Source organism: Lissotriton helveticus, chromosome 7 (genome assembly GCF_964261635.1).
Source record: "Lissotriton helveticus chromosome 7, aLisHel1.1, whole genome shotgun sequence".
Classification (NCBI taxonomy): domain Eukaryota; kingdom Metazoa; phylum Chordata; class Amphibia; order Caudata; family Salamandridae; genus Lissotriton; species Lissotriton helveticus.
In genome coordinates, this window is record NC_136068.1 from 1190218485 (window position 1) to 1190233261 (window position 14777).

At 42.1% G+C, this 14777-nt stretch overlaps 1 protein-coding gene across 1 annotated transcript in view; it reads right to left on the minus strand.

The window, feature by feature from the left end:
* Positions 1 to 654: 654 nt before the first annotated feature.
* PECAM1 (platelet and endothelial cell adhesion molecule 1) overlaps positions 655 to 14777 on the minus strand; it is a 588149-nt gene continuing 574026 nt past the window's right edge. Inside the window, exon 16 of the mRNA XM_078654345.1 lies at positions 655 to 1386. Within this exon, the coding sequence (XP_078510471.1) occupies positions 1354 to 1386 (33 nt within the window). The 3' untranslated portion in view covers positions 655 to 1353. The remainder of the gene's footprint in view (positions 1387 to 14777) is intronic.

Sequence of the window (14777 nt, forward strand, 5' to 3'; positions counted from 1 at the left end):
CAGAGGGAGGGTGACCGAGGGAGGATGACCGAGGGAGAATGACAGAGGGAGGGAGACAGAGTGAGGGAGAGGAAAGGAGAGCGAGGGAAACAGAGAGAGAGGGAGGGAGACAGAGAGAGAGAGAGTGGGAGCCAGAGAGAGAGCGACGGAGACAGAGAGAGAGGGGGAGTGAGACAGTCAGACTGAGTGAGATAGAGGGACACAGGGAGCGAGAGGGAGAGAGAGGGAGTGAGACAGTCTGAGTGAGACAGAGGGAGACAGGGAGAGATGGAGGGAGAGAGATAGAGAGAGGGATAGAGAGAGGGAGGGAGACAGAGAGAGAGAGATAGAAAGAGAAAGAGAGAGGGAGATGTGTGTATGCCGGGTCTGGTGGCTCAGTGGACGAAGGCATCCGCTGCAGGGATCTGTGCTCAACCTCATGGTCACAGTTTCTTTTGTTGCTCTGACCCCGCCCCCTCCCTCACTGACCCCGCCCCCACCGGCGCGGCCCTCAGGCACAAACCACACTGTAAATTTGGCCTCCCGAGAGAAAGTTTGTGAGTACCCATGTTATAAATGGTGCGTTATCATGCAATTTGTAATGCTTTTTTCCATCAAGTAAAAAAGTAAATACTGATTGAAGCTTAGGTTGATTTAAACAAGTGCTATAATATATGAAGTTTTATTTCAGTTTTATTGTCAGCAATGCACACACAGTGTATCTTGCATAATGTCAAGACCTGAAACAAAAATCATTTTTGGAAACCAATTAACATAATATTATATATACTTTGAATGCTTGCCTCACGTTTGAATAGTTTCCCACCTGGCTAACCCCAGTTAGGCCAACACACACAGCAGAATAAAATGACAGGGCAACCAACCATGGTGATGTTTGTTCTTCAACCTCACGCGTGAGTGGTTAGACCCTTAAAAACAACATTTAAAGAGATGTTAGCCTATTCAAGAATACATCATGTAAAGTGAGTACAAAAATCAAGTTTTTTTAAATTAATTAAAAACATGCCATTATGATCTATTGACGGTCAGTTTCCAATTCTCAGCACTACAACATTACAGAACTAAGTATACCCCAAAAGCATTTTTGTGTAGGAGAGCAATTATACAATCTTGCAGGATGTGTCAAACAGAAATTTCAATATTCATATCTATTTACATGATATTTCTTTCTTACAAAACAAATTTCTTATAATTTCATTTTCCCTTCCATCACCCTGAGGAAATTCTATCACAATAATAGAAATGTACTGCGGGTTTATAAATAAGTGCCACAGAGTTTTCATAATTTCCTTGTAATGTTGACCTCTTCTTTGTCAAAACCCTCCATCTGATGAAAACTCCAACCTCTCTGATTTATGTTGCATCAGGCGAGCCTTCTATTCTCTCCTGTAATCAAGATACAAACTCAATTAGACGAGTACAGTGATCAGGTTTTTGAACACATGAGAGCTAAAATAAAACAAATAGCGTAATGAGGTTAAGAACAACAAACTATTGCAATCATAGGGGGATCTCGTGGCTTCAAGATACTGAACATTTATCCATTTCTTGTGGGCTTTAACTTCACATTCTACTGCATTCAATATATATAGTTCATTTGGTTCAGTTGTAAGCCAAGAATCAGATTTCCATAGTCCTTTGGTTTTGCAAATGAAATCAAGATATGGGCAACCAACATGAGAATAATTCACCTAAAGTCCCAATATCTTCTCAGTTACTGTAGTCAAGCCCACATGTTTGAGAGACATTGGCTGGCTGTGCGGGAATGGTCAGCAAAGGCATTGTCATTTATTTGCAACATGCCAGAAGAAATCATTGATTGACAGTGGACGAGGTCTTGTTCACATGTAGTTTGACAATCTATATTTTAGGCTTGAATGAATTTCCAAGTTTAGTGAAATCACTATTAAATATATTTATATAGAGTTTTATATTGTGTGAACAACACCAAGTAACCTGTTTTCAAAGCCATTTCTTTAACACGAAAATGCGATGTATGCTCCCAGTTAATGACATTCCTAAAAATCTAATAGCTTTCAGTATCCAAGTTACTTCATCTGGAGTCTGAAAGGTAACAGGTTATGTAAGTACTAAAGAGAGACGGGGCCATTTACAAGCACAACATACACCTGTGAGTAATTTATCCATGTATGTTTACTCTTACACTTTTGGGTTTCTTTACCACATTTGGCTATTTACCATTTATGAGAGTAAAGTTACTCAGAATTCTTCACCCCCAAAATCAGGAGTGGAGCCAGATTTACAAGTGTAAGTTACTTCAGCTAAAAAGGAGCAGTCGTAAGTCTAGCACCACACATTGCCAAACGTTTGTACGAAACATCCTCCCATAGAAAATAATCTTGGGAGATTCTTAAACATACCCCATAGGAAACATTGTTGAATTAAATGATTTAAAATACTTAAAAATATAATTTAATAATTTAAATAATTATGAATAAAACATATTTTTGTTTTATTTTAACACGTTAATTAATGTGATATATTTTGTACATTTAGGTGCTTTTAACATTAAATTACCTTTAGTTATATTTGTTTAGAAGTTTAAATCATTTAATTTAATATAGCGTAATTTCCCATAGGATAATATTTTAAGGCCCTACCTCCATTCTTTTCTATGAAGAATGTGGCAGTACCAGTGGTTGGCCAAGTGTGATGCTACACTTACTCCAGCTCTGGTCTGGAGTACATTTACTACAATTTTGGTTCCTTTTTTGGCTGTAGCAACTTCGTGAGTGCAGTTTCTGAACGTGAAATGGTGGGTGGGTGCATGTCCCTCCGTAAATACCTTCCAACACTCCTGTAACTTCTCCATACTTCTGCCCTAACCCCTTTTCCAGCCCGTCCTTCCTGTTCTTATTTGTTATGAAGCTCCCTAATTTCCATATTTACTGCAGTATCCGATTTTGGAACGTTGATGAAAAAGCAGAGTCAAAAGAGCTAGTCCTGACAAAACTGTAAATGAGTGAACAAAATGTCTTTGTTCTGAGTAGTAGAAAATGATTTCAGTTTTCCTCTTTAATTCCAACAAGATGTGGTCAGATGTGTCACACTTTTGGCATGAATTCAGAATTCAGAATGTTAGCACTCTATTTGCTCATTATAACACTGTAGTAAAGCTGCTGATCTACAGGGAGCAAGCTGGCAGTCTGCTTCTGGTGTTGAAAGTTCATGTTTCAGTCTGCCTGTCAGAATGTTTTAATGAAATAGAAGAAGAAAATATTTGAGAACTCACTTAAAATGTGTCCTATTTTTCTTTCCACAGAACTAACCAGAATTTCTATGACAAACTGAACCCCCTCATTTGTTCTTTTCTAAATTAAATGTTTTAAATTTTACCAGTTAGATTCAACCAACTTCAGATGTGCCATACTTCTGTCATAAGTAACACTATTAACACTCTAGTTGTTCTTTAGAACACTGTGGGAGGCTGCAGTAAAACACAAGGAAATCAACTGTAGTAATACATGATTTTATTGCAACACTGGGGGGTGATATTATGCAGTCTTTTCTTGCTGTTTTTTCATAGCTAATAGCAGCCAATCAAAAAGGAAACTACATTACCCAAAACATCTGAGTGAAAAAACTACAAAGATGACCTCACAATAGAACTGCCAACAGGACTTTGAGTTAGCCAAATAATTATCCTGACTGAGAACAGCAAATACTCTTTTCTTGCTGCTCGCAGTCAAGATTAGTATATTTTTTCTATTACTATGGAATTCTTTTTATCTTATAATGATTTATTGTGCCTTTTGGCTGCCCCTTTACCATGTGTCTGGTGCTAGCTCGCGCTCGTCAAGTTTTTCCTTCATCGCTTGCACCTTATTTGGTGCGGCATCAGTTATTCCAGCGCGTTCTGTGACCTGCAAGCTCCTCACAGCCTGCTCTCTCCGATGCTGCTCAAGCTCCTCACAGCCTGCTGCCTCCGACTGTTCACGTCTCGTTCCTTCTTGTGCGGCCAGGCCCATCTCCCTCAGATGCTTCACCAACCTCCCCTTGTCACACAGCAACTCCACCTCACACGCCCCTTGGCTCAAACCACTCCCCCTAGCTTTCTTTCTGGGGTTTTAACCCTTTAATTGCTGTTTTTGCTGTCAGTTTGAGTCTCACTTGTTTAATATATTTTTCTTTGGCCAATTTATTTTATTCATTATGTCTGAGGAAGAAGACTCCCAGGGATTTAAAGACAATTTAAAATCCTTTATTAAGGATTCTGTCCAGCAAGCTGTTGCTGTTTCCATGTTAGATGTCTCAAAATTCTTAGAAGCATCCCTGTCTAAAATGCTTTCTTACTCTGAAACGCCTTCTAAAAAAAGTAAGAAGCGTGCAGCCACCTCTAGTGTCTCTTAAAAAGGTGTTTACCTTATTACTGCTCCTCCCACCCTTTCTCTCCCTTACTTGTTACTCACCTCAAAGACACTGATCACAATGATGTCATCAATAATAATAATTTAGATGGATTTTCAGATCCTGCATCTTATGGGACTCGGGAGAAAAAACATAAAATGTCACATTCTGGCGGTGGTGTTGCTCACCCAGTGTCTGACGAATTGCTTGATCTTCTTGGTGATCCTATGTTCGACCCCTCCCTCATCCACAATCCCAACTCTACTGAGTGGTTTCCCCCAGAACCTGTGGCTGAAAATACGTTCCTTTTACCTTCACCACGCTCTTGACAAGTATTCTCGTAATAAATTAAAAGCTGAATGCCCATGTCCTTCCCTTCCTAAAATGTCACTTCCACTCCTGTTATTGACCCCAATATAATAATGATTTTCACCAAATTTGGCATAGACCCTAAGAAGGGTGCTGACAGGGCCTGATCCAATTACCAAGACTATATTTTTAATTTGGATGGTCAAATTAACAGTTTCGCATAGTCTAAAATTTGAAGATTTTCAACGATTCTGCTGTCTATCATCATTTCAAAATGGAGACAATTCTTCATCTCAGAGATATCCTTATGCAAGACGATTGGATGGTCAGGTTAGATCCATAGGATGCTTACCTCTCTATTCCAATTCATCCTTCTCACAGGAAGATTCTTCAGGGGAACCTCATTCTTCCACTTAAAAACTCTCCCCTTCAGTCTTTCGTAAGTCCCTTGGTGTTTCACCAAGGCCTTCACACCTATAGTATCCTTCCTCAAAGTGCAAGGGACCAGACTCATTGTCTATCTCGATTACGTTTTGATCAAGGCTCAGAACAAGGACATTTTGTTCACTCATTTACAGTTTTGTCAGGACTAGCTCTTTCGACTCGGCTTTTTCGTCAACGTTCCAAAATCGGAGTTAACTCCTACCCGGCTCCTTCTCTCGGCTTTCTAACGGATACCTGTCGATCTGTTCTACAACAGCCACTCCAAAATGAGAATCTTATCAAAAAAGAGATTCATCACACTCTCTCTCCGTCTGGTGGGTCTCTTGTCTTCCTCAATTCAAGCAATCTTTCTGGGTCCTCTACACTATCATGCCCCTCAGAAATTAAAGATTTGTCAGCTTCACAGAGGTCTCACCCATTCAGACCCTGATGCTTAAGATCCAGAGTCCAAAAAATAACTTCTTTGGTGGCTGACCCACTTAGACACTTGGAACGGGATAACTATTTTATCTGCCGCCCCAGAACTTGTCTTAGAATCCGATGTAAGTCAGACAAGATGGGTGCAAGATGCGGTTAGTTTTCGACTGGAGGTACATGTTCTCCTCTGGAGTCATTCGTGCACATAAACCGTTTAGAGATGCTTGCAGTTTCCTTTGCCATCCAGTCCTTTACCAAAGACAAAGCAAAACTTGAAATTCTATTACGCATAGACAATCTGACAGCGGTAGAATACATAAATCATCTGGATGGAACAAGGTCCAAGATTTTGGCGAATCTCGCCAAACGTCTTTGGGAATATTGTCTTCAAAGTCAAATATCAGTCAGAGCTGTCTATCTTCCAGGAAATCTGAATTTTGTGGCAGATTGGTATTCCAGACATCTACACAACTGGAGCAATTGGCAACTTCATCCTTCAGTATTCAATGGTTTTACTTCCATCTTTGGCACTATGTCAATAGATCTTTTTGTTTCCCGGCTCAACCCCCAGTTGGAGACCAGATCCACAAGCTCTTGCAAAATACGCCTTTTTTCAATCTTGGCCCCTATCTCTTCTCTATATCTTCCCTCCCTTACTTATAATTGCTTGAGTTCTAGCTCAGGCTCGCAGACAACATTCTTCTCTGGTTCTAATAACCCCCTATCAGCAGACCCAAACCTGGTTTCCAACTCTGTTGGAACCGTCTTTGGATTTCCCAGTTTGTCTTCCTCATTTTCCCAATCGTGCTACCAGCAGTGCGCTGAGAGGCGCGTTTACGGAGTAGTGGGAAAAGGGGTCAGTGTCCTCTGAACACCTCTCAGCAATCCCACTGTGTGGGGCTTACTGGAGGTAACAGGTGGGCTAGTTTACCTCTAAGAACCCTCAGCAGCGAAGGGAACTTCGTCCCCTAACCAGCTGAAAAAAACAAAGGTTACAGGGATGTTATAGTTAGGCTGACGTTTCACTTGTACAAAACCAGATAAATTCAGCCGTTATAGTTAGGGAGCTAACTATAACTCAGGACCCACAATGCACTGCTTATGACTTCACATATTACATCACTCATGACACGGTCAGTGACATCACTGATGACATCTCAGATGACATCATCCAGTGACTGTGAGTGTTTTAAAAAGTTTATAAGCGTTAAATATATATACCAAGGTGTATTCGTGAATTAGTGGGTGTATGACTGAATGATTCAGTGGGTGCGTAACTAACTGTATAAGTGAGTGATTAGATGTCTCAGTAAATTTATGGGTGAGTGACTGGTTGTGTGAACATCTGTATATGTCTGTCAGTTGGTGTCTAAGTGGCTGTATGGGTGTTTGAGTGGGTATGCAAGTTTTTGTATGGGTGAGTCATTGTCTGAGTACCTCTATGGGTGTCTCAGTGTCTGTAAGGGGCGTGTGACTGCCTGTATTGATGAGTGACTGAATGAGTCAGTGGCGGTATGGGTTAGCGAGTGAGTGTGTGTATGGCTGTGTCAGTGAGTAAGTGCATGTGCCAGTGGTATATGGGTGAATAACTGGGTATGTGAAAGGCAGTATAGGTGAGTGATGGATTATGGGACTGACTATATGGGTGAATGAGTGAATGTAAGAGTGGCTGTATGGGTGTGTGCTTGTGTCAGTGACTGTATAGGTCAGTGAGTATGTGTTAGTATCTTTATGAGTAAGCGAGTACATTTGTGTGTAACTGTATGGCTGAGTAAGTGGCTATATGATTGACTGTATGAATAAGTGAGTAGGTGTGTGAGTAACTCTATGGGTGACAGACTCAGTGTGTGAGTGGCTGTATGGGTGTACAAGTGGATATGTCAGTAGCTGTATTAGTGAGTGAGTGGGTGTATGAGTGGCTGTATGGGTGAGTGATTGGATGTGTGTGTTGATCTATGAATTAGTAAGTGGGTATGTAAGTACTGGTATTGGTGTTTAAATGGGTTTGAGAATGGTAGTGTGGAAGTTGGAGTGGGTGTATGAAAGGTTATATGGGATGTGAGTGGGTGCGTCAGAGATTCTGTGGAAGATATCATCAGTGATGTAATTTGAGATTACATCAGTGATGTCATCAGTGATGTCACTAACCATGTCATGAGTGATGTAATATGTGAGGTCCTAAGCATTGCATTGCTAGGCCGTATGTTACAGTTAGCTCACTAACCATAACGGCTGAATTTCTCTGGCTTTGTATGAGTGAAACATCAGCCTAGTTAGAACGTCCCTGTAACCTTTGGTTTTTTCAGTGAATTTCTAAGGTTTTTTAAAAGTCAGTTTCCTAACTATCATGTCCCTGTAACCTTTGGGGTTTTCAGTGAATTTTTAAGGTTTTTTAAATGCTAATTCCTAACTATAACGTCCCTATAATCTTTTTTTTTTCATTGAATTTATATGGCTTTTGGGGCAGCCAACCTCTCTGGTTGGCTGCCCCTCAAGCGGCAGCAGAAGATAGGGGGAGGCTTCCGGGTAGGTACTGGGGGGAGGGATTTAGGAGAGCGGAAGGGAGGGGAGGGGAATGCAGCAGGGGTGGGTGGAGCTTTGGCTTGGGGTAGGGTTAAAAAAGGGGGGAAATATTTTTTTCCAGGAAAGAAAGACTGTTTAGTTATTCGTAAACTATATTTGTTTGTATTAATAAAATTGCGTGTGCAGAGGACAGACAATTGTATGACTATATGAAATGTCGAAAATTAGACTTTTAGTTTGGAATGTTGCTGGTCTTAATAACAAACAGAAAAGGAAATTGGTACAAGAGGAAATGGATATGTATAAGCCACATCTAGCACTTATGTCTGAAACACACAATAGTTACCAAGACAGAAAGCTACTGTCCCAAATGGGCTATGACTTGGTTGTTAGCTCGTCCTTAGGAGCTTCGATCCGTGGGGTTGCTATACTCAAACAGAAAAGCTTAGTGATGGAAATTATTAAAACGGCTTCTGATGTACGGGGAAGATGGGCTATAGCGCAAATCCAATTGGTAACTAAGAAATTTGTCTTGTGTTTGGTTTATGGGCCTAAGATCGATGACCCGAAATTGTATGAACAGCTAAACATTGAGCTATTGGACTGGGATGGGGAAATTTTGGTAATGGGAGATTTTAACTGTGCTATGGGCAATAAAATAGACACTACCGGTTTAGGCAGTGCTAAGAGGATGCGTAAGGTTAGGGCAGCTATTACGGAGCTGGGTAGAATTCATAATTTGAAAGACATATGGCGCTCAAAATACCCCAGACTAACTGGCTTCTCTTATTATTCTGCGCCTCATCGATCATGCTCTAGAATTGATATGGTGTGAGCTTCTGATCATATTATAGAAAATTGTACGATAGAATTATGCCCGAGGGTTACCTCGGATCACAACCCGATACTTATGGAAATTAAAATTACTGAACAAAGTCCAGCTGTACGACTTTTTACATTTCCTAAATATTTGTTTAGCGACTCTCAATTTGTATTACTTTTAAAGGAACATATTAAGGAATATATCGATTTAAACACCAACACGGCTCCGATAAATACAGTCTGGGGCGCTTTTAAGTGCAGCATTAGGGGCTTTGCCCAACAGTATATTTTTAGGAAAAATGCTGATAGTCGCAGAGAAATTAAGATAACCATCTCTAATATCCTGCGGGTTGAGCAACAATTAGCAGAAGCTGCCGCTCGAAAAACACCTAACATCGAACTACTAAGAATGGAGCTGTTAAAGCTACAATCTTCTATTAAAAAGTCACTAAGAGAAGGGCACAGCGCTAAAATTCATAAATATAAATTGGCTCAGTATGAAGGAGGGGATAGAATAGGTAAAGTACTCGCATATAAAGTTGCTGATAAGAAAGCCAGAACAAGGATTAAACTAATTAAAGGTCCAGACTTACGCAATTATGAACAAACTGACCAGATTCTTGACCAATTCACTAAATATTATTGCAAACTATACACACCCGACAACACTCCTACTACAGCCAAAATACTTAAGTATCTTGATGAGTATATGCCTACACATTTAGATACTGAAGCTGTGTACCAGCTTAACTCTAGAATACCAATCTCTGAAATAATTGAGGCAACCCTTGCCCTACCCTCTGGTAAAGCGGCAGGAGAGGATAGATTGCCTATAGAGCTGTATAAAGTATGTGCACAAAGACTACTCCCTCTTCTGGAAATAGTGATGGACTCCATAACGGAGTCTAGAAAGGCTACCATGTCCTGGAAAATCGCTAAAATAATATTCTTTTTAAAGAAAAACAAGCCCCCGGAAGAATGTGGCTCATATCAGCCGATTTCTTTGCTAGAGGCAAGATGGCCGCTGACAGTCTGTAGGGGCAGGACGCGCTTTACCCTGCTCCCCCGCTCGAGTTTCCGTGCGAGGATTAAGGTGTAAGGAGAAGGAGAGGAGCGGAAATAAACACGGTGGTGCTCTGTTCTGAGCTGTGGCTTCGATTTTGAGAAGCATATTCAGAAGAAGAAGGTGACCTATGTTACTATCCCCGAAGCTAATAGCGGAGGCAGCACTCCCAACGCTGGAAGCGGTGCTGACTCGAGCATTGGTCAGTGCTCGTCAGCTGATGGTGAAGGCGAGCGGTTGGAGGAAACAGTATCGGCAGCGGCAGCACCTGAAGCGTGATTGGCAGCTCAGCTCAGCGGGCGCTTTGTCCACAACTTGGCGTTCAATGGCGCCGAAGATTTCGAGAGCCTTAAGAGACGAGAAAGCGGCTTGGAGCGAGTTTGATGCTCCGGCGGCTAATCTCCGCACAAAGAAACAGACGCGGGTGCAGGAGATGAGTGAAGACCCTCGCGCTGCTGAGCAAGTAAGGAGTGCAACGCGGAGTAAGGAGGCTGGAAGCAGCACGGGGGAGAGGCTGAAAAAGAAAGATAAAAAAGATAAAAAAGATAAAACTAAGCCAGCACTGACAGATAAAGGTAACAAGGGGAAAGTAATAGAGCAGGGGACTTTGAGGCAGCCACTTGTTCTAGAGGCTTTTTTTCCTCTAATTGCAAATAATTCCCAAGCAGTACCTGGCACATCCATACCTCAAATACCTCAAATACCTCAAATAGACGCTGGCGAAGATGTGAGTGAGGATCTCGAATCTGCCCAAGCACCCCCTGCAAGGGAGATAGACAGTAACTTGCGGGCAACTAGCTACTCAGCACAGACCGATAATTTGGAAGCCTCAAGCGAGAAGGGGTACAGAGCCAATGACTCACTACAAGGGGCTCTGGTGCAGGAGAATGTGGAGACCTCCTCTGGACAGGTCAAACAGAGCAATGTGAGAGAGGGCACTATAGAAAATGATAGTATGTTGCATCATGTCGAATTAAGCAATTTGCCTCTAAATTTGGGATCAAACAATAAGTTTACGGAGGCGACGATTGAGGCATTAAGGGAGGAGCAGAGTAACGTTAATGCTTTTGGTCTTGTTGCTACTTCAGAGGGGGGCAGTAGTGATAATGTGAACAAAGTGATTAATAATGGTTCTAAGGCCTTGGTATACCTAACAGGTTCCCCTTCTGATGAATGTTTTTTCTCTGTTAATGAGGGCGAGGATGAAGGAGAGGAGGTGGGGGCAGCTGGGGGGGGCGAGTCAGAGGACTCGTCTGTCGTCGGCTTGGGAAGTGACCGGACATTATCAGGACTTGTAACAGAGACTACATCCACATCCGGCTCTGGCTCTGGAGAGCTCTCTGATAAGGACTTAGCTGCAAAACGTAAAACTAAAGTCTTGACCAAAAAAAGGAGAAGAGTAAAAGGATCTATAAGCCCAGCAGCTATTGATGTGGCAAAGAGACTTGATTGGGACAATACTGCTATATCTCAGATGTATAAAGAGGGTGTTGGGAGTCCAGATGAGGGTATGGGGTCTTTGCGGCTGAATGAAGAGAGAGCCAGGCAAGATCTACCCGAAACTCAGATCCAGAGTCAGGAGCAGCCCCCACGCCAAAATACACCTTTGGGGTTTGAAGCAATGTTCTCAATGCTTAAACAAATCCAGACTGAGGCAAGGGTAGAGAGTCGGAGAGCCAGGCAGGAAAGTAAGAAAATACAAAATGCACTTCGAAAAGTAAATAAAACATGTACTGAGCTGGCAGGGAGAGTTACAGAGGTGGAAGAAAGAACGGGAGCCTTGGAAGATGAAATAAATGGATGGAAGGAATTTAGACAAGACCAAGAGAAAATTAATAGTGATGTATTATGGAAACTTGAAGATTTCGAGAATAGGCAGCGGAGAAATAATGTTAGACTCTTAGGTATTCCGGAAGGAAGGGAGGGACAGGATGCTAGAGCTTACATAATCGAATTTCTCAAGGGTGCATTTCCAGACATAAAGGGATGGGACTGGGAATCAGAGATTCAGCGCGCACATAGATTTCCTTTTGTACAGAAGAAGGGGGATGGGTCAAAAAAGCCTAGAGCATTCTTAATCTATGTGGGCAACTTTCTATTGAGAGAAGAGATACTGGCCAAAGCAAGACCACAGGCAAAATGTAGATTTCAGGAGGTGGAGTTCTTCGCTAGACCAGACTTCTGCCATATAACGGTAGAGCGTAGGTGGAGACTTCGTGAGCTGATAGCTCCATTTCAGAGAATAGGGTGCGAGGCATACCTAATGTTTCCTAGCAGACTGAAGGTGGTTAAAGATGGTCAGTTCAAAATCTTTTATTCCGAGATTAGAGCGGCTGAATTTTTGGCATGGCTCAAGGAGAGGACCCCGCAGAATAGTACACAATCTCAAGATCTAGCAGTAGATTTACTATCTAAAGGCAGCAAGATATAAAGTGAAAATTTTATAGAAGCACAAGAACAGAGAACTGTAGTGGATTGTTACGTAATGTGCGATTTGGTAATAGTAAGTAATAGTAAGAGAGCACCACCTATGTAAAGGGTTAGGAACACAATAGGAGCGGGGGGGGGGGCGTGGGACCCAAGCAGACACAGCTGTCACACAGAGGTCCGATGGACCTTTTTGCCTGTAGGGGGGGTGGGACAGCCGGGGTGGGGGGGAAGGGTGGAGTTCACGGGGGGGGCAAGGAATGCAAAGTAAATAGGAAATGTATAATACAGGAAACATTATGGAATAAGAGGAATAATGAAACAGAAGGAAGGCTTGTGTCGGTTGAGTCATATAAAGCCGTGTTCATAATGTGTAATTTGTTTTTTTTAAGAGCCAAAATTGTGATGGTATTTGTTAAAAACCCAGGATGAGTACACGTATAATGACATGGAATGTGTGTGGTCTTAACGATAAGACAAAAAGGCAAAAGGTAGCTGTCTTGATTAAAAGTTTAAGAATAGATTTTCTAATACTCCAAGAGACCCATATACAACTGTCAGAAATTAGGCTGTTAGACCAGCTAGGCCTTACTGTTTTAGCGCACTCTAGGCAGGGAAGTAGGAATAGGGGGGTGGCGGTTATGGCAAGGCAAAGAGATGTAACTACCAGGAAAAAATGCGAGGATGCATGGGGTAGATGGGCCCTGATAGAATGTCTGGTTGGAGAAACATGGGTCACTCTTGGGTCTATTTATGGGTCTACAGGTGATGATCCGGAGATTTTTGAAGCAATCGATATTGAGTTGGCAACCTGGGCTCCATTTATTGTGATAGGAGGAGATTTTAATATTAACGGAGCAGGGGGATTGGGGTTGGGGTTGGGACCTCCAGTTAAATATAAGGGGAGGAAGAAAAGAGTCTTTAAGGCAATTGTCAATTTAGCCAGAAATAATGGTTTGCTGGATGTTTGGGACACCCTTAATCCTAGTCAAGATGGTTTTACATACTACTCAGCACCCCATAGGATAAGTGTCAGATTAGACTATTTTTTAGTCAGTAGCCAAGGGATTGATGGGATAGATATCGAGAGAACACCAAGATTATTATCGGACCATAACCCTCTTATAGCCACTTTAAAAGGTTTGACAGCGGTGAGGAAGACCTCGGAGTGGTCTTTTGAAAAGGCTTTTTTAGTGGAGGACGAATATATCCAACATATGAGGGGATGGATATCTGAATTTCTGAATATAAATAGGTATACAGCACCTGTAGGGATAGTGTGGGACTGTTTCAAGGCTGGAGTGAGGGGTGAGACCATTAGCTATGGGGTTAGGAAAAGAAAACAGGAGAAAGAAAGAAGTGAGGGGGTAAGGAGGGAACTGCTGCAGGCAGAGGATGAATTGAATAGCAGGACAGATCAAGCTGACGGCGCAGCCCCAACGGACTCTGTATATCTTAAACTTGTTAAACTGCGAATGGAGGAGGAAGAACAGATAGCAGAAAAGGCAGCCAAACAATACACAGTGAACAGAGAGAACTGTTATGAGATGAACGAAAGGGTGGGCAAATTGTTAGCAGCTAGAACTAGACAGAAGGTATCATTTGGGGAGATAAAAGCAATTAAAGACAGTACAGGGGCGATCTTAACCAATGTACAACAAATAAGAGAAGTTTTCAGGGACTTTTACACGACCTTATATTCTGAGAGCGATATAAAGGACCCTGAAGACATAATGGAGTATTTGAACTATTATGAGGGGAGGCAGCTGGAGGAAACAGAGAAGAAGAGGATAGACAACATGTTAGACTTAGAGGAGGTAAAAATAGCTATGAAGAGTTTACCATCAGGCAAGGCGGCAGGTCCAGACAAAATCCCGCTAGAGTTTTATAAAGTGTTCTGGGAGGAGCTAGGCGGAGATATGCTTTATACTATGAAGCAGGCACAGAAGGGAAGCTCAATACCAAGCACTTGGTCTGAGGCCGAGATTGTGGTTATTCTCAAGAAAGGGAAAATCCCAACTAACCCGGGGTCATACAGACCAATCACTCTTATGAACACGGACACAAAGATTTATTCAAAGGCACTGGCAACTAGATTTGCCAGTGTAATAACACCTCTAGTTACCAATACCCAACACGGTTTTATACCGGGACGGGGGACTACACACCATGTTAGAAAGTTAATTACCCTTATAGATAAAACAGAAGCTGATGGGGACCCGTTCGCAGTGTTATTACTAGATGCCGAAAAGGCTTTTGACCGGGTGTCGTGGATGTATATGTGGAGTGTCTTGGGAAAATTGGGATTTGGTAGTGGCTTTCTAACAGCGTTAAAAATATTGTATAGAGACCCTGTCGCGGCAATCAGAATTAATGGGGGGTTAACGGAGAAAGTAAAAATTAA